At 35.6% G+C, this 22,133-nt stretch overlaps 1 protein-coding gene across 1 annotated transcript in view; it reads left to right on the top strand.

The window, feature by feature from the left end:
- LOC132546591 (protein suppressor 2 of zeste-like) overlaps nucleotides 1-22,133 on the top strand; it is a 35,557-nt gene that overhangs the window by 4,072 nt on the left and 9,352 nt on the right. The window contains exons 2-4 of the mRNA XM_060210316.1: nucleotides 5,765-5,883; nucleotides 19,088-19,184; nucleotides 20,250-20,305. Coding sequence (XP_060066299.1) covers nucleotides 5,772-5,883; nucleotides 19,088-19,184; nucleotides 20,250-20,305 — 265 coding nt within the window. The 5' untranslated portion in view covers nucleotides 5,765-5,771. The remainder of the gene's footprint in view (nucleotides 1-5,764; nucleotides 5,884-19,087; nucleotides 19,185-20,249; nucleotides 20,306-22,133) is intronic.

Raw genomic sequence — 22,133 nt, 5'->3', positions numbered from 1 at the left:
CAAGAAACAAAAACTACACCAAGTAAACATACATATATCACTACGAGATATATCATTTGCGAGCATTAAACGCACGTGCAAGTGATAATAGACGTTGTAATCCATTTCCATTCAGTAGTCAAAGCTGAAATGAACGTGTTTACTCTAAAAAAGACATTTAATGTAAAGCATATATATTTGCTGACAAACAATGCAATGCATGTATACGATAAAAAAAAAACATCGAACGCATACGTGTACAGTAGATGAGACGTTAGATGTTGTATAATTCGAATGACGCGTTCTGTTTGCTTATCTAATGAATAATGGAGCAGTTTTCATTATGATGCACTGCAGGTGGAATCTTTCTTCTTCTCATGATTGTAGTAGGTGAAGGTCCTTTTCTTTTCATAGTGTTTAATTTATATCAAACGGCGATAAAATGAAGACATTTATGATATTAACTTGTACAGTTACAGGAAAATAACACACAATTTAAGAGAATTACATGATTTATATCATTCTTATGCCTTTTCACTTTATCTATGGTAACATATATGACCTGTTGGGAATGTTTTGTTCTTTTTCGAAATAACTTCCACAACTTTACCGACCCAAATAAACCAGGCAGTTATTAATTCACCAAAGCTAGCAAAATACCTACATTGTGTATTGGAGTTAACGATTAACACGTAATCTACAAAAATTATGTCTTTTGACGAAAAGAATTACCTGAAACGTGTCTTACAAGCAAAAAACATATCTCATAATAAATGAATTTCACACTACCTGAAATCATGTTCATAAGGAAGGATGTATTCACACTCACGTTTTCTAAAATATTCTTTTTTTATATATCCGGGCCATATCATAAGGACAGTAATTTACTGTTTACCTGAGAAACAGTTTAAAGTATATCTATTGCAAAACATTTTTATCTCGTTGATTTATTTATCTTCACTTGATAGCACTCGTAAAGCGTTTACTAATGTTATGGAATTTTGACAGAGAACGACACATGACGGAGGTGATAGAGATGGGAGTGATTTCTTACTAATAACAGCTATCGCATTTCACTTTATTGTAGTGATTACGTCAGCGGGATGTTTCTACGATGACAAGATTTATTTCTTCTGTAAAATGTTTTCACTTCACGAGTGAAAATCGTGTTAATTGTGGAATGTGCTGCACCACCAAGTTTCCATGTTTTATTGCTAGTGTGCAGGGCTATCCGAGGGCAGAGTCATTGATTTGAATTACGCGTCGATTTATTTCTTCACTGCTCGGAACATCGGTATCACATTAAAAGAAACAACACAGGGTTGCAAATAAAAATCGGAAATGTCTTGCAATGAAATTAAGCAAGAATCAATTATCTGTTTCCACCTATATTATTCAACAACACAATATGAATAAGAGAGGGATTTAAGCAAATGTTGGATGATTACTTTCTTTCTTTTTGTTGAAACATTTTTATGTATGTGCTTAAAATTTGAAATCTAGTCTGAAGTATTTACATGATTATCATGTCGTTAATTCGTTTTTAATTTGATTTATGTATATTTGCACACACACACATGCCATACTTAACAGATACATAACAGACCAAACCTGATAACAGACGAAGGTTGCAAAATATTTTAATAACTGCTCTATCAAATACATATTGAAACGGTTCATTAATTTAGTATATTTACGACCATGGCTGGGGTTCCCTCGCCATGTGATAACAGGATGGGTTGTGTAGCGCTGATAAGTCTGACGATCAACCAAGAGTAGATTGACCGTGATTGGGAGGGGGCCTAATTGGCAATGAAGCTGACATTTTGACTGATGACGGAGGCGGTCAAACTGCATTAAAAGGCATTTTAGCTTTTGTAAACGGGGAACGTCTCAAGAGTCACTTTGTAGGAATTAGCAAATGCCAAGAGGTGCCAGTACTTTGTGTATTTCTTGGCACCGATGGTTGTGTATATAAACGCTGACAAAGGATGTGGAAGGCAGTCTTGTTTAATCGTGAGTAATCATAGAAAATAGGGTAAACATGAAGTAAATGTTATAAAATTGGGGACGGCCTTTAATGTCAGCTATATAAACATACATATATATATATGTATGTATTTCATTTTCATATTAACGATATATTTTACAGATTAGAAGCTGAATACCATTGTTTACGAACCATACACAAGTGTAAACTTTTTTTCAATGTCACTACAGCGAATTTTTGTTGAAAAATAGTTTATTTAGCTGATAAATGAACTTATTTACGTTTACGATTGAAGATAACAGTTAGTTCCACAACATCCAAGTATGATACAGAATTAAATTATTGTAAAAATGTTGAAGATTGTACAAAAGACAAGTGAATAGCACATTTTCATTTAGATTTCGAGATAGAGAAGAGCCAAACAATGAATTAAACTGAATCATACAGTTATTAATTACCTATGGACTAGTCAATGCTACTAAGGGCTTTAACTCTGAAGCAATGATTACCTTAAGTAACCAATCAATCAATACCAGAAAAGGCCTTTGAAAAATGCCTTACACAGATAATTATTCCACTGACAATTTTATTGGTATCAATTTTCTGGGTTATCTACTCATCCATAGTTTCCCGTTGGCTTTCCTCCATTGGCGAGTCAGGTTTATGACCAGTTCTGAGGCTATTACTGTTTGTCTCTAACATGCTTTTAGCCACTTGTGTCTGTCCTGTTGTTTCGTATCACAGACTGTTCCCCGAGTGGCTGGTGGATCTTCAAGCCATGAATGCTTTTCCCAACCGTAATCGATTCCGAAAAAAATCGGTCGTTATTGCGCTGTCATCTTATGGTATTCACAGCATAGCAAATTACATGGCTCCCCGCAAGCAATTTTCACTTGGAAATACATCAAGCCACTTTACGGAATGTGGACCCAGCTTTGAGAATGGCGTTACACGTGGGACAAGGAATTGTCATGCAAGACGATTGACTGGCTGGTTTATCCCACCGCTTCCACTGCGCGTACACACCCTGTCCTGTCAGGCATACCGTCTCCGCTGTCGGGGGAACGCTACTGATGGATCTTCGCACCGATCACGCGCTCGGGAGCATGCTATATTGATGGAACGTCTGACCGCTGAGGAAATTGTTTCTGTGTTTTGGGTCATCTTCTTGTGGAATCGCTTTATCCCGAAGTGTGTACGCGACAAGAAATGTCAAATCTATAATTAATTAGAGACCTTTGCGGATCCTTATGTAGAATTTGCGCTTGTGGTACATTCTACTTCGTTAAGGACTAAAGCATGGTTTTATTAGAGATTTTTATGTGTGAAGAATGAGTTTCGTTGACTGAGTGCGCCTTCGACACATGTTCTGGCAGTTATCTGTGAAAACACTATTACCCGTGGTAGGTAAAGAACTACATTCTCACACAAAGGTGTTAATGGACAAATGAACATGATGTTTGCTGTTTGGTTTCTATATTTAACGCAAAAGTTATTCATAGACAAGAGAAATGTAGTTTGTTATCACTACCAATGCTTTCCGAACAGCATGTACACATATTGGATAATTTATCGTGGTGATAGGTAATATGTTTCCCCTACAATAAATATATACAAGTGCGTTTATATGCGTGATAATGCACAACAGGTACAAATGTCTTGTTGAGATATTGTGTTAAGTTAACATAGATCCACACAAAGGAATAAATGTAACAGCAACATCTTAATGTGTAGGAGAGCATTTAACTGTGACAATGGAGCATTTCTTTCAGCGATGGTTTGACGCCGGATGCATTTTTATGCAACTGCATTTGTTTACACCAGGGATGGCTAACCAATCAAAATTTTCAGCTGTGTGCAGCAAGTTCAAAAAATCGATGTTGCAATTCGGAGATATTCTTGCTTTTAATGAGAGCCTAGCCCCGCACACATTACTTCGTAGCACCTGTTCGCATGCCTTCACTCAGCCTTATTTTATCTGCTTCCTCCTATTGAAGGCAGTGAATGAGACTGTTGGGAATACATCTGCCTAATTGGTATTCAATCTACCGATACATGTGACATTTTGCCGGATCTCTTTGAATCACTTTTCGTGTTTGAACTCTAATGATAGAAGTAATTTCACAGCCACCTGTTGCAGAGCTTTTAAGTTCTTGGATGCATAGATTTAGATCTGGAAGGAAATTAGACACCGTTGGTCTAGTGTGCTGCAAGATTTTAATGCTATCAATATATGAGTCTAGAATCCATGTAACAGTGTTAACAATACATTTTTTTCTACAATTTAAAAGGAAATTCAAAACAACTTCTGGCTCGAACAGGAAATAACCAGATTGTACTGAACTCCAAATCAAAAGGAAAGACAACATGGGAGAGCAAATATATATATATAATTGACTCTTTATTTCTTGCAACACATATGACACTTGTCATCAATTGAACCGTCGATATTGACTCTGGACGTATTTGTTATTCGTTAGTATAACCAGTGGCCCTGTCTTTGTTTACCGTTTTCGCACGTGGGAACGTGACATTACTTACTAGGATTGATTACTGTTATCGTCGCAGGTGTCGTCGATGAAGAAGAAGACGCTTACTCTTCCAGAACAACTGGTCTTCTTTTAACTTTTAAGGCGTCTCCCTGTTAATCTTTCTTTTTTTGTTCCTGCTTTACCCTAGTTTTATCGAAGTCGTGCTAGTACCATCCATGCAACTGCGATTTGCATTATAAATATGAATGTTTTGCTGTGTGTCTCAGACATGTGTGTACTCGTACAAATTCTGTGTCATATTGTTGATGTGAATGTCTATATTGTATTGGTTGGATCAGGTAGATAATCAGAGTGTGTTCATATTTCAACACATATCAAAGAGTCTTTGAAAGACAAATATATGTACGAAAGCTTATGACGTAAATTGTGATACCTTTGTTTCAAATATCATATGTCTATAGGGAAGTATTACGCATTTCCAATGTTGGTATCAGGACTCTCTTTCTCAAATAGAACACGTCCTCGAGCCATTGACTTCCCTGAATGTCAGCCGCAAGATTTATCTGCTGTCTATTACAAAATTCATGTGAGGCAAATACATTTGGGATGCGATTTTATTAATTTCGACTGTCTTTTTTTAACGCCTTCTTTGAAACTGCATCATGTATGGCTTTAAATCGAGAGTTTGCCCCTGTGAGGAAGATTTTGTTTTCAAACGGAAGTGACTACTCCTTGCGTAATGTTCAGCATTTTGGTAACGTAACGATTGACTCGCTCGTTGTCAGAATGATGTGACTGGGTGGAGTGTCCTGTTGAAGGCCTTCGACAGTATACTTCAGTGTGATAACACTATAAAGTGACCTTAGGTTCCGCACTACCCAAAGGAGTCTTGCTCAAATGTAGTAATACAGCATTAGGGTTCTCCCATTTCTGTCTTGAAGCTTAGCATTATGGTTTTGTAATGCCAGGTTTGTCCGTTGTCTTTATCATGTGACCGGATGGGGTATTTTCCTGAATTTCGGCAGTATATATCAATTTGGAAGCACTTTCACAACATGTGCACCTACCTAGCATACATACATTGTACTTTGCCATGTTTATCGTCACCATATAGAAGAAGGCCGAGAGAGCTCTGACCGAAGGTCTGAAGCATCACTGGGGAAAGGTGTCATTTTCGTATCAATCATGGTTCACATTTCAACGTTTATTTACAAACAAGTGATCTTCCTGGTATTTCTTCATATATGTGGCATTTCGTGTGTTTATAGATATAAGATAGTTAAATTACTGTTTGCAATTTCAGGTAAAAGATGTTGCCCACGGCCAAGATGAAGCTGTCTGAGCTGAATCCCCATCTGATCTGTGTTCTGTGTGGTGGCTATCTTATAGATGCTACTACCATCATGCGATGTCTACATTCATGTAAGTACCTAATACCTTTAAAATATTACAAAATATCATTTCCCCTGTGCCTCAAAATACGAAGTTTCGTGTTCTATTGATACAAAATAATAACAAAATGCATTTACAGTAAAAATCCATGTCATATTTTAAAATCATTTTAATAATAATTAGGAATATCAAGGTATAAATGGCAAAGACAAATGTGAATTTGAATGCATTGTAATACAAAGTATTTCAGATGTATTATTTGAGAGATTCCTAGCTTGATTGACAGGTATAAATAGTCTCCAGAAGGACTTCAGTTAATCGCCAGATTACTTCCTGTGTTGTCATGGACCCCATTTGTACAGTTGGGCATGCTGAAATAGTCAGGTCAAAATGATTTTCCGCGACTCATTGACATTTCTCAAATCGTAAATCGTCGAGAAACAAATTATATGATTGTAACTATGAATTGATTAATGGGCCGGGATAGATTAAACGAAACAGGATGATAATTAATCTATATAACAATAGAAGACATCGAGAATAGATCACAAAACGATTTGAATCACTTTAGACACTGTGAGATTTATATACTTAATTTTATGTTGATAAGACTGTATCTTGTAAAGATATTCCGCATAAATTATTTATAAAAATCTCATGTAATCTATACAGATTATTTATCATTATAACACTAGTCAGCTCAGTACGTGATTTTATTGTCTATAACACGAGTACTGCCTTACGCAGTAACTCTACTATCTGTCCTTTGGGGGAAAGATAGTGTTATATTCTGCGGGTTTTTTTATTGGTAAATGCCAATATCGTGATGCCATCAATATTACTGCGCTATCTAGGCTCATAAATATTTTCAATATACCGGTGTTTCCTCAATAAAGGACAGGCTGATTAAGTTGATACCACAGGGAAGAGGCAATAATAGTGATAAAATACACTGTATACACAAAACTTTAATGTGGAAGGGTTTTAGATAAAACAAGTATATGTATGTTGACTGGCCTGCACCTTCAACTAGTTTACAATACTGAAAACTTACATATTTTAGCTATAATTCTATCTTGGAGCTTTCCGCACTTACTGTTCTGCAATTATTGCAGTATCTGTATGCTGCTTGTACAGTAAATGTCAACGCGCAAATTTATTCAATTCTAAGTTAACATTTTTTTTTATAAATACCTGACATGATGAACTTTAAGATGATACATTAGATATGCTATTGCAGTTAGCAACCCTATAGAAACCTTGGTAACACAATCACGTCATTGGGGAAATTATCATTTCCTATTGTATTGAAAACCAAAATATATTCAATACACTTTAATATAACTGGTGTTTTCTTTCCATTTCATTTGGTTCTTCTTTGAGAACGTGACATTAGTAACTTTGATTTCCCAAAATTGGTATGGCAGATGTCAACGATAAAGCAGAATTAGATACCCCTATCGGAACACATGGATTATCACCTTGTACTTTGTTATAAAGTTTTTCAACTTATGTTTTCATATGTTACCATAGTGCAATCGATTTGTATTCCGAATTAAAATTTTGTCATCAAATATCTGTACTATTGATTAAAAACCAAGGCAAGTTACAAGGTTAGTTGTAATAAAGGTACTTTGAGTTGACTGAGAGTACACAGTGATGTAAACCACGAGATTGAAGAAACCCTTGAGTAAGATTATTGGAAACTTTCAGATATATTAGAGAATTCAAAGTATATAAATGAATATCAACAGAGTATCAGAAAACCCACCCACTCTATCAGAACATGCCAGTGTCTTTGGTGTAGTTATTGCTATTTTAATGGCCAAGCGAAAATGATTTGGAAATCTTAACTGTTATGATATGTTGTGTTTGGTTGATAATATTGATTACGAAGTTTGAAATACCCTAAAATCTCAAAAAAAAACAAAACAAAAAAAACAAAGAAACAAAAACAAAACAAAAACAAAATAAAAAAACAAGCCGACCACAAAAAAACCCCTATATTTCGTGAATACTTTATTTCGAGAACTTACCACTTCAGACATATTCATGAATACTTGATATAGCGAACGGTGACCTAGAAATGACTTTACACTCGCGAATAATGGACTATCAGTTATACAGATTCCGATATCGGTAACCAAATGAACGTTGATGTCATCAAGAATTATTTCTGTACAAATAATCGCGAGGGATTTGAATTCGCGATTGACTCTCCTCGCGTATTAACGCGAAAGTAAATCCCACTCGAAATATAAGTAATTTACAGTGTAAATAAATCAGCATTTGCTCACTACAAAGGAAATAAGCCTCGTCTTATTGTCGAGTTTTTTAGAAAATGTTTATCACTTGAACAATCTAGTGCTGTTGCTGATAACCTTTCGTCTTAGAATGAAACTTCATAATTCGATTAGAAGACTATCAAGGCTATGGGCGATTTTATGGTTCTACCTTGAATTGTTAGAAAAAAAAAACTTTCCGCTAATAATTCGTTTAAAAGGCAATTTTCGCTGTGTATACAGACACTAATTACATTTCATTCTGTTAAGTTTGTTAAACTTTACCAAAAGAAACACGTGTTTATTGTTGAATGTCTCTGACCTCTCCTTATAGAGGATTACTATATTAGACCTGTCTATAGCGGCCATATTGCCCAGTTTCAATCATATAACAGTGCATATTAATTAAGACCCTGACTAAAACACCTGCCATCTCATCAATGGTCGTCTTTCCCTCTCCCTGTAAGTAGAAGTCCCTGTAAGTAGAACTTGTAAATGTATTTTAACGCAATCAGTATTGTTCAAGAAACTAGCTGTCGTAAGATATATATATATATATATATATATATATATATATATATATATATCTAAGACGAATACAACTTTTCGTCACAGACATTTGTTATTAGTTGAAAATCATGCATTTGTTCAAACCCCAAGGTTTGCCGTGGACTGCCTGTTACTAAATCTGTTAGATACTGGTTGAAGATCATGAAATGTGTTATCTGTAGGGTTCATGTATCGTCTATACTCTACTTCCTTTCGACCAATTTTGATCTTGCATTGTCACACCCTAGGTTTCAACATTTAAGGATCTTTACATTACTGGCAAGTCCTAGAAGGACGAAATGGCTGTATGATGCAGTTAAATTTCAAATAAGTAAAATTTTCGGCTATGTTTTACCTACTTATCTTTAACGGTGTCATGGCATGGCGACTGTCTTCGATAAAGCATGCTTACTCTTCCAGAATATATATAAAAAAAAAAGCCATATACTACAGCTATCCATATCACTGAATACAATAGAGAAGTGACAACACCAATAATCAGCGGTCATATTCCAAACTCAAATTCAATAAAACTAAGGTAAAATATTAACAAAAGGGAGATTTACGTGGGGATTCGTGAAAAAAGTACACGACGAATATGATAATGTATATGATGTACGTGAACATATATCGAGAGAAGATACATTTAACGCAGACAATCCATCGATATAGATAGGATTGCCCTACTGAACGTTTCAAATGGTTCTGTACGTTTTTTATTGTGTTATACAGCCAGGAAATATTGCCATGCTGGGACGTGTATGTTTGTTCTTCTGGGATAGATAGGATTAACACATGTTGTTAAGTCTACAGAGAATATCGCCCTTCTACAATTATGTCGTGTGGATGAGACGACTCAGGCGGTGGGGAGGGGAGATAGGACCAGTCGTGGGGATGTTTAGTTTCAAAAGAACCTGTTACGTGTATTGGAGATTCAGCGCTTCAGGGTGAGAGGTTACATGAATATGGTCATTAACTAATCCAATATCATCAAACATATCACCGACCTAGATCACAAACGACCATGTAGATTGTCAGATACACACGCTTGTCCTTATCTGCTGTAATATACTTTACACCATGTTCCTTCAGATACAAGGCACACGCTTGTCCTGGTCTGTTTCAATGTGCTTCCCGCCATTTTCTATGGCAACCGTATACTTCAATCGATAGAAAAAATCATGGTATTGCCCTGTTTGAGGGGAATCGCCTGCCTGCTCTTTGCCATTTCATGATTGAAAGTGGCTCCTGCAAAACGACAACTTAAATTGATACAACGTGTCTGACTTTGTTTGAAGAAGTTGAAGTATATAGCTATGATTGTGTTTTTTATTTTCAATTATTGTGATACATGTCTGTCCTTTTTGAAAGGCCGAAAAAGACGTGGACATACACAATGCATTTTGTGTTGAAAAAGTAACCTGGAGTAGCGAGAATATCCCACCATATTGTAGTATACCTTGCTGATCATTTCACCGATGTATACATGTTAACATATTACTTATTTTATATGAATTCTGAATTCATCGTTTTCTTATCCCAAGTGCATGCTACCAGTATATAAAATAAATTATCTACTCAATCTCTGTTTCACCTACTATGCTTACGGTAATGTCAGTATGAGACTAAATGTAATCATTATTTCGGTTTGAATCATCTCATCACATGAACGATAAATTTCGGTTAAAATCATTTCATCACATTAACGATAAATTTCGGTTAAAATCATCTCATCACATTAACGATAAATTTCGGTTAAAATCATCTCATCGCATTAACGATAAATTTCGGTTAAAATCATCTCATCACATTAACGATAAATTTCGGTTAAAATCATCTCATCACATTAACGATAAATTTCGGTTAAAATCATCTCATCACATTAACGATGGATTTAGTTTAATAATACGTAAGGAACTCCAATAAACCCCAAGCCCTGTGTTTTTTGTCAATTAACTGTATGCGTCTGTGATAGACAACATTTTTTCTTAATAAACTGTCAAATTGATCGCATGCATTCCGCATTCAGTGTAATGGATTAATTTATAACACTTGTATTGATGAAGTGTCATTGAATTAATAACAAGATTGTACAAAAGGCACACAAGTCAATATCACGTGTCATTACAAATATGTACAAAGGACATGCATGTAGAAATCAACTTTCAATGCAATGATTGTATAAAAGACGAACAAGTAAATACATTTTTCAATTGAAAGATTTACAAACCACACATACAGGTAAACAGTACCTTTAAATACATGAGTTGTACAAAAGAGACAAGTGGTTAACATGCTTGTATACAAAGGCTGCACATAACACACGAAAGTACATTTCACCTTTCAAATTTAGATGTAGCCACAGTTGACCTTATTCCATATCGACTGTAGTCATCTATTATATATCATACTATTTCCTGGCACGCGAACCACAGTGACACTTCTCTCTTTTAATGGTATGTAGTGACCCCCATTTGACCAGTCGATTTTAACCTCTCAGCGGTAAGCGGATTATTTGTCTGTCGTTACAGACAAAGTCAGATGTGACTTAGAATTAATGCGTGTCTACTGCTTACATCAAACGTACACAAAGATAAAACGGTGTAATATACCTCGCTAATTGGGAACATTGATGTGATTAAACAACCTAGATTTCAATTAATATAATTTTTACTTAAATTACATGTTTTTTTCTCAATTGTCGGCCCTATTGTGTGCTTTGCAATTTTTGTTTATGCAATAAAATTACACAATAAGCATTTAACGGACGGTGCAATAAAACTGAAGAATGAAATCACATACATTGCATTTTGTTGTATTTATAATTATCCAACATCAATCGCTGGTATATTAAGATTGACAAAATTAAACCTCAGTAATGATGCGTCCTCAACTGATGACATAGTGATGACACTAAATCACATTACAAATGACATTTTGTTAAGATTAATTAAAAAGAACAACATTTATCATCATTAATTATAATATCATCTTATTTCAAGCACAGATTCGAGGAGGCTGTAGCAAAACACTAACAAAATTAAAAACAACAAATAAGAACAGGCGTTCCAGAAGGATAAGCTTCTTCTGTAGCTTGTTCAGCTGTATTATGCACTTAACTTCCTTGTTTGGCTGGCTCCACTGTATCTTACTCTAAATTATTAATAGGGGCTATCCACTCATATGTCTTTTGTACATTATTCCCCAACTTTATCGACACATCAAAAATCACATTTGGTTCTGTTTTTATATATTTATAGTAAAATTAAGCCTACAGACTCCGGGTACGGCGTAATAATTGGACCTGTTGTCTTCAGGAGTCATGGCTCCCGATTTTAGTCTCTCTCATAGATCGATTGTTTCAGGAAAATGTTCACCATGACATTTGTCATCTATCCTGGTATTAGTACTTGACTTAATAACCATGTATGTAATGATTTGTTTTTGAGTGATATCTGAAGATCCCATAATGGATGTCGGCCAAGTATGTATATATGATTTCACGCTTATTTGTTGCCTGTCAATTCCAATATCAACTTCTGTTTTGTATTAATATCTGCAAGGTAAAATTAATATGATTTCGACGATAAGCTGGTGTTCATTTTCTATGGTATGGGGGATTTTATAACAGATAATCACATTGAGAAAATTATGTAGAACAACAGACAAACTGGTTAAATCTCGTTACAACTCAAGAACATCTCATTGATTCGATAGCTGCCGGGTCAGTAACGAGATTTGTCTATCAAAGGTTGTATGGGAAGTGTACATGTAATTGCCGGACATTATCGGGTCGGTTCTTTCCGGAAAAGGCCCTTGTCTTTTGCTAGACGAGCCTTATTGATTCGCGCAGAAATCAATATAAGGTAATACCATAAATGATGAAATATATGGCTACAGCTGGATGAACAATCGACATTTATTTTGATTAAGACGGTAGGTAATCTTATAAGTAAAAACATGCACGTGTTACTTAGACAATGATTATTTTGATGTGTTGTGTTAAATAGTAAGCCTATATCTAATATATGAGCAGATTTTTGTTTTTGTATTTTGGCAACAAAGTTTACAGTAAATGTGACCGTAAACCCAAGTGTTTTATGTACAAAAAATATCCGATATATGAAATCGAAAAGTCACAGTTAAGTACACTTATGTTATTTCACGGGCAAAATCATTATTCAAATACCATACTAATGATAATTTCATGTATTGCGGTTTGCAGAGTGACTATTATCCAAACAGATTTTGTAAATAAACCCCAGCTGCATTTCGCTGCTATCTTTTCTGGCCTTCAATTGAAATTTATAAAATGTTTCCAAAAGATCTGAATTGTGAGGCGCTTTATCAATTGCAGTTTAAATATTTTAGAGATAAGAGCCAGTCTCAGCATTGCGCTGCATCATGCACCTCTGTGAAGACACTTTCACGTATCTCCCTCTCTGTGAAGACACTGTGGTGTAGCTCCCTCTCTTTGAAGACACTTTAGCGTATCTCCCTCTCTGTTAAGACACTTTGGCGTATCTCCCTCTCTGTAAAGACACTGTGGTGTAGCTCTCTCTCTCTGTGAAGACACTGTGGTGTAGCTCTCTCTCTGTGAAGACACTGTGACGTACCTCCCTCTCTTTGAAGACACTTTAGCGTATCTCCCTCTCTGTTAAGACACTTTGGCGTATCTCCCTCTCTGTGGAGACACTGTGGTGTAGCCCCCTCTCTCTGTGAAGACACTGTGGTGTAGCTCTCTCTCTCTCTGTAAAGACACTTGGGCGTATATCTCTCTCAGTTAAGACACTTTGGCGTATCTCCCTCTCTGTGAAGAAACTGTGGTGTAGCTCCCTCTCTGTGAAGACACTGTGGTGTAGCTCTCTCTCTCTGTGAAGACACTGTGACGTACCTCCCTCTCTTTGAAGACACTTTAGCATATCTCCCTCTCTGTTAAGACACTTTGGCGTATCTCCCTCTCTGTGGAGACACTGTGGTGTAGCCCCCTCTCTCTGTGAAGACACTGTGGTGTAGCTCTCTCTCTCTCTCTCTGTAAAGACACTTGGGCGTATCTCTCTCTCAGTTAAGACACTTTGGCGTATCTCCCTCTCTGTGAAGAAACTGTGGTGTAGCTCCCTCTCTGTGAAGACACTGTGGTGTAGCTCCCTCTCTGTGAAGACCCTTTGGTGCATTTACATTCTCTGTGAGGACACTTTGATATATCTCCCTCTTCTGAGAAGACACTTTGATGCATCTCCCTCCTCTGTGAAGACACTGTGATGTGACTCCCTCTCTGTGTAGACATTGTGGTGTGACTCCCGCTCTGTGTAGACACTGTGGTGTATCCCCCTCCTTTTAGAAGACACTGTGATGTTTCCCTCCTATATAAAGACAATAAAATGTAACTCCCTCCTCTGTGAAGACACTGTGGTGTGCCTTCCTCCTAAGAGAAGACACTGTGTGGTTTCTCCCCCCCCCCCCCCTTATGTGAAGACATTGTAAAATATATCCCTCCCGTGAAAAGACATTCCAGTGTATTTCCTCCTCTATGAAAACAGTAGTGTACTTTCCTCTTGGGTTTGTGTAGACACTATGGTGTATCTTTCATCTCTGTGAAGACACTGCGGTGTATCTTTCATCTTTGTGAAGACACTGTGGTGTATCTTCCATCTCTGAGAAGACACTGCGGTGTATCTTCCATCTCTGAGAAGACACTGCGGTGTAACTTCCATTCCATGCGGTGTATCTTCCATGTCTAAGAAGACACTGCTATGTATCTTCCATCTCTGAGAAGGCACTGCGGTGTATGTTCCATCTCTGAGAAGACACTGCGGTGTATCTTCCCTCTCTGAGAAGACACTGCAGTGTATCTTCCATCTCTGAGAAGACACTGCGGTGTATCTTCCATCTCTGAGAAGACGCTGTGGTGTATCTTCCATCTCTGAGAAGACACTGCGGTGTAACTTCCATCTCTGAGAAGACACTGCGGTGTATCTTCCATCTCTGAGAAGACACTGCGGTGTATCTTCCATCTCTGAGAAGGCACTGCGGTGTATGTTCCATCTCTGAGAAGACACTGCGGTGTATCTTCCATCTCTGAGAAGACACTGCGGTGTATCTTCCATCTCTGAGAAGACACTGTGGTGTATCTTCCATCTCTGAGAAGACACTGCGGTGTATCTTCCATCTCTGAGAAGACACTGCGGTGTATCTTCCCTCTCTGAGAAGACACTGCGGTGTATCTTCCATCTCTGAGAAGACACTGCGGTGTATCTTCCATCTCTGAGAAGACACTGCGGTGTATCTTCCATCTCTGAGAAGACACTGCGGTGTATCTTCCCTCTCTGAGAAGGCACTGCGGTGTATCGTTCATCTCTGAAAAGACACTGCGGTGTATGTTCCATCTCTGAGAAGACACTGCGGTGTATCTTCCATCTCTGAGAAGACACTGCGGTGTATGTTCCCTCTCTGAGAAGACACTGTGGTGTATCTTCCATCTCTGAGAAGACACTGCGGTGTATGTTCCCTCTCTGAGAAGACGCTGTGGTGTATCTTCCATCTCTGAGAAGACACTGTGGTGTATGTTCCATCTCTGAGAAGACACTGCGGTGTAACTTCCATCTCTGAGAAGACACTGCGGTGTATGATGTATTTAAATGCATTGTTTAGCTCTATTGTATATTACTTCTAAGTTGTATTAAAAGGTGTGTCGTTTTTATTTTCCGGCAGGATGACGCCCTGGTATATAATTCGCTAGCTTGATAACCTAACATGCGGTCTAATGCTATTATTCAGTCTGTACTTCGGCAAAATAAGCGGATCTTTCAAAAGTATGGTACTATGTCAATGTCAGCCTAACAGAAAATTGCTGGAAAAACCTTTATGTAAAGATTAAAATGCCTAAATATTCCAAGGAAGCTTTACAATATCGTCACTGGTGACATATTTCTCATTTTATCTCAGTCATATCATTAGGTGGTTGGATGGCGCAGTGGAAGCACACTCGCATTTCACGAAGGCGTCCGGAGCCCGATTCCCGTTCAACATTGTAATTCAAAGTTACTTTACGATAAAATGCTCAGAATATATCATTATTCAAACTATTTAAAATGCTGCAATTTGTCATTTTACTGACGCAATCATCTCTGAAGACATCTATAAAAAATGGCAAATAGAACAGTTCAGTTTATAGTTGTCCTTAATTCTTTTGCTTTTTGAAACATGTCGACAATTATTAACGGCGTCACAAAGAATTATTTCAGTTAATCGGCTTGTTTCAAATCACGTTGTGATCCCGTCGATGTATTTTTTTTCTCGCAGACAACTCGGTGAATGACCTATCGGCATTGTATTTGTCACTCAATTACCAGAAATGTTTATTTTTATTGTTTTTTTTTATGCGAGAAGAATTGCATGGTGTACTGTTTTCGACTATTTTATCGTCAACACTTTACTTGTTTTGATATTATCAAAAGTCACGACCATGTGGAACCGCACACCTATTTGTGAAATCTTACTTGACGAACAATGCACATTAATGATGTCTGTCAGAGTAGATCCGGTATATGTTGCGTGCTACTTAGACTTTGCATAGAAACACGTTTCCAACACCATTGATGTCGCGCTGATCAAGTTACAGCTTCAGATGACGTACCTTACACTCTTACACAGCTTAACTGTGTATGTATAAATGCAATAAAGAGAAAAAACGTCGTTCCGATGTCAGTCTTTTGTCAGAGTTTAATATTGATATTGGAAAGTGTTGTTTGTTGTCATAAGGTGGGGATGGGAGTTGGGGATGGGGTCGGGATGGGGCGGGGTCGGTGTGTGGGTGGGGTTTCAATGGTTAAATAGTATATAAGCTGAATTTACAAATTTATATTTCCACGGAATGGTGAACAAAAATTGTCAAATATCATAGTACTAGAGGATTTTGCGATCAAGATTTATCCATGAAAAAATCTAACCCTGACCCCAGGAAAATGAATGGTTTTTCGTTGATTTGAATTTCAGGCAGTATCAAAATGAAATTTTCAATTTCTAAGTTGACTTGGGGTAAGGACGGTGATATGATAATGGTATGATATTAAGATGGGATCTGTGTTATTGTGACAATACAGGGAAATATGTCTTTGTTTCCAGAAAATGTTCGGCGTACACGTTTATTTCAAATGTGTTATACCGTTTACCGATGTGGTTTAGTTGTGATTATAACTACTTTTGAAGGTATGAAAAAAATATGAAATACACAAGGAAAACTTATGCATGGTCTATGACTGTGTCACTTTAAACGACAAGATGACTTTTCATAAGATAAGAAAAAATATATAGGTATTTTACACCTGATCTTATGATCCTTGTGCTTTTTGATAGTCTGCTAAAAGTCTTCCTTATGTTAAAATTTTCTCTAGTTTTATTGAATTTGAGTTTTGATTATGATTATGTTGACATGTTGGTATGTTTCTGCATAAGTATTCCGTGACCCGTTACTGAAATGAAATACCGTACATAAAAATTTTGTTTTAAGATGATGGTTTAAACATTTCAACTCCACTCGGAGAATGTAATGTATAAGGAGGTGTGGGTTATATTTTCATTGTTTTGTTTATCTGTACTATCACTAACACGCAACAATATTCTGGTACTCGTCAAGAGGCCTGTACTGATTTTAGCGTAAATTGAAGCGCCGTTATTTGCCAAATTTATTAAGATTAGTTAATCATAGTTAGATTTATTCAGTTAAATGGACGGACCAGCAAAATCTAATAATAAATGTCTGTCCAAAATTGGAAAAAAAGGAGAGGCAGACACCATACTGAAAGTCACAGTTTCTTTTTAAAACATGTTAACCGAAATACACTGTCATGCGTTAAAGGTCATATTACGCAAGCATCATACATATTAAAATAGACTTCAAATTTGAAAAAAAAAGTATCAATAATAGAAAGATGTATGTTGTCTGAAGAAAAAGTTGTTGTGTTGTATATGTGTGAACTATAGCATTATGAATCAAGTAAATTTATTATGATACATGTATCTTAGCGAATGTTCTTGTTTTAAAGACGGTACTTGGCACGAGAGAGAACATTCAGACGGTACTTGGCACGAGAATGAAAGCATTCAATTTAAAACGCAAATTAAAGCGAACTTAAAACAAGACCACACATGTTTGTCAACAAAGTTTTGCATTTTCAAGCAAACGTGTTGTTTTTAACTTGACAAAGACTTAATTTAACCTTGAACGCTTTGAAAACTGGGACGATATCCAAACAATATATGTAAAATAGATTCTCTACAAGAGATAGACTGACAGGCCCTAAATCGTACTTCAGATTTGTCTGACATCGTCATTAGATGTGTTATTTGCAGCGGCAGCATAGTCGGCCTCAATCATCCTTCCACGAGAATAGCCTATTGTCTTCAGCCTGAAACAAACGATAATTACACCCGATCGTCTTATCAGATACATCTGAATAAAGTTATTTTGTTTGGAACACTTTTGAATAACCCGAAATAGGGAAAGGCTGTATAGATCGTAGTACTTTATGTAAAATATTATCAAACCATCAAAATGGAACTAGAAGTGTTTAAGTTTATAATCCTTTTGAATATGCAGATGACATTAGTCAACCTTTAAATGTTATCATGTCTGCTCTCTTAAACTTTGGAAATTTGGTGACCATGCCTTGATGTGCAAAGAAAAACGTAATACAATTTATCAAAATGTCTACAGCATGTCTTGAATAATAGATTAAAAAAAATTCTGTTGATAAGTGTTTCATTAATTCCTAAAAGTGCATCTAGATTAAACCTAAATAAAATAGATATACTTTATCTGTCATTCAAGACGATGTATGTCTCAACGACCAGATAAGAATAATAATAAATGGTTTCTTAAAATTGAGAAATCGTCACGTGTATTAGATAACCATACATCCGTCACAACGTTTTGTCCAATGATATTACAGGGAATGATGTGTTGGTGTAATGTATATGCCATTTCGTCATACAAAGAACATTGATTTACGTATAAAATGACATATATGTACTTTGGTATATGATACTGTATTTATTTGTTTTATTTGTGGTATACACTATTAAATATATTCGGATGCGTCATATAAAATTTCCTTTTAAGAAGAAATAGAGCAAGAGTGTACATTTGATATTTGTCTTCGCACCTTGTAAAAAAATCGGAAAAATATACAGAAAAAATATGCCGAAAAAATTATTCTTGAAGCAATTTAGTAGTAATAAAAATATAATGAACATCTGAGAGGATTGCTTATTCCCTAATATCAGAATCCAAAATCACATGTGAGAATAATTCGTTTGACGACAATATTGATATATTGCAATTTAAGAGACTTACAACATATTCTTGTCGTTATGGTGATGAGTTTTATTTCTTTTCATTCCAGTCTGTAAGACTTGTATAGTCCACTATCTGCAGACGAGTCACTATTGTCCAGTATGTACAGGCTTAGTACACAAGAAAAATCCATTCTCGGAATTAAGGTGAGAAATAAAAATTGTAATTCTTAACATTCGTCGTTGTTATACTTATGTTATCATCATTCCACAATTCGCTTTTCAAAACAATATTTACAAATAAAAAAATAAATTCAAATTTGTAAACTTTTATTTTTATTTCTTTCATGTCATTATCAGAATTTGTTACAATATTACTAGAAATGAATTCTATGTTTTCACGATTTTGATTTTACGTTTCCTTCACAATTTGGCGATATTCTGATTGATTAGATCTGTAAATCGCTTTCCTCCATTTTGTCGTAGATTGATAGAATTTCAGTCGATACCCTGCTTGACTTTGTATTTAGTTATTTGAAATTATTAACACAATCTACCATAATAACACAAAGCTAAAATTCTAAATAAAAAGTCATATAAAACAACAAACCTATAATGATTAAAAATCAATTAAAAATAGTTTAATTTTTGTGATACATTGTAATCTGGTTTCCTCACAGGTGTTACTTTAGAATAATTGGAATGTGCCGAACAACAACAGATAGAACGTGCACATTTTGGTGTATATTTGTTGACAGCTAGATGTTTACACTGTATAAATCCCTGTGTAATGACGTCTAGTGTCTGGAGTAGAACTGATGTGTCTAATACTATATTCTAATCAAACCAATATGTAAGTAATTTAACGACAGTGACGTCTCATTGATCATGACCGTTATGATAATGACTATGACGTAATTTTCAACGTAATTATGACGTCATGATACAATTGTTTGCCAAAAAACTTGTATCATATAAAATTTATATTAAATGACAGAATCATGTTCATCTGATATGTGTTTTTAATGAATAATGAATATGTCATCTATTGTTCATTTGTGTCGGAAGTTACGTCTTCGCAACGACCATTGCCTTGTGAAGACGTTCTCCACGTATGACGCGCCACTGACAGACGTAATTACAGTGCAACAGCACTATAGATTTACCTTTTATAAGTAATACTAATTGATACACTCCGGCTGATTTTCGTATCACCGATTATAAAGGTAGTCAGATGTTGTTTACATAATCATTCGATTTTCATTTTTCCAGATCAGATCATCTTCTACAAAACATTGTCTATAAAGCTGTTCCCGGTCTGTTCACAGGTATGTTTTTTATGCACAGTTACCCATCAACTTCAAAAATTAGTTTGATTGGAGATTTCTACAAAAAATGCATAAAAAAATTTAAAGAAAATAGAATTTGTTTCCATTGGTCATTCATATATTAAATATCAAGTGAAAGAATTTTCATTTGTATGATAATCTCATTACTCCTTAGAAGATGAGACAAAAGACACACAAGTAAATAGCCCATTTAACTATAAAAGAGTTAGATACATTAAAGCCAAACAATAAATCAAACACAGCGTTTTCGTCATTCTAGGACTCGACAATGTCGCTAAGGGCGTATTTGTTTAAGTCAAGGAGACAACAGGTTTTTTGTGTGTTTTTTTCCGGATTTGGAATGGCAGGCGTGCAGTTTACCAATAACGGATTCTCATATGCGACAATATTTTGTAGATAACTACTTCACTAACTTGCAGTTTTTGAAGGAAATCAGTCATTTATAATTCTTTTGTTTATGGTTTAATTACTATAGTATTATGTTGATGATAAGTAAATCAATATTTGTTCTTTTCCGTGTTCACATCAAGTCAGTTATCTGTAGTCTCTGTGTGTCGATTTCAAAGTCAACCTCCTCATGCCATCGTATCCAGCAAAATGACCATCAATGTTTGTTGACATTATAGGTGTCACGGGCAAAAATTCAATTAACTTCCTATAGCTATCGAAATTAATGTGAATTTGAAGCAACATCAAAGATCGTCATGTAAACTGAATGAAAACAAGCCTGCAACATGATATACTTGTGACCAAATAATGTATGCATACACATGTGCGAAGAATTTAATGTATGTTGTGGCCGAAGTCACTAAAGTAATTAAACCCAGACATATTGAAGGCTTCGACGTTGTCTTTTATGTTGAAAATAATTCTCTAAAGGCAGATATTTTGTTAATGAAAATGTCACCGGTTTATTCATCTCAGTCTATATAGTAAGAATCCACCCACTCATCCATCAATTCATTCCTTCGTCCGTCCGTCCGTCGTCAATTCTTTCTTTAAAAATGTACGTCTGCTTTCAAAGATGTTTCACTGCGCACAAGACATACTGAGTCATTATGATAATGTAGAGACAAATGATTATTCATTTATACTGCAGCATGTGGACAATTTATCACACACACCAGTCAAGAATCATTTGTAAATTATTTGTAAATCTAAGCCCTATACTACATCGATTGCCTTAAGTACATCTGTCCTTCATCAGCATTTGATATTTTATTATATAATATATATATACACAATCAAAATTCCAGTGACAATTCAGGAAGTAATGCTTTAGGGTGTTTTCGGTACATGCGTCCGATTTTATTTAACACTAAATTAACATCTCACTGTGTCAGATATGTGCATATTTTATGTCCTTAATATGTTGAACGTTACTAATAATAAGTCTAATATTTCGTAAACAAAATGGTATTTGAACAAAATAATCGAACTTCAAATTCATTTCGATTTTTATATAGGTTTTCACAAAAAACTGTTTCCATCGTGATCACCTTATATTTTTTATATTTTATGAATACAAATTTCAAAACGTCATTTGCAAACGATGTATTTGTAGATATGTACAACGAAAATATTTTTTTTCATTTTGAGAGTCCTTGATTTCCGTATTAATTCGCAATGAGACTAACTCACAAAGAAAGAGGTAACTATTAATACACAAACACCACACATTTTAAAACATATCATAAGTAAAATATGAATTATAAAAGTGTTGAAAAATAAAACAAAACTTTTTAAAATGGAAAAGAATGATTGGACAAACTGTACAGTAGCCCTTTATCACGCATCACTATTGCTG

Source organism: Ylistrum balloti, unplaced genomic scaffold, assembly GCF_031769215.1.
Source record: "Ylistrum balloti isolate Yb309-2 unplaced genomic scaffold, AGI_CSIRO_Ybal_v1 Utg369898, whole genome shotgun sequence".
NCBI lineage: Eukaryota > Metazoa > Mollusca > Bivalvia > Pectinida > Pectinidae > Ylistrum > Ylistrum balloti.
Note: the sequence above shows the minus strand (reverse complement) of the source record. Positions and strands in the feature narration are given on the sequence as shown.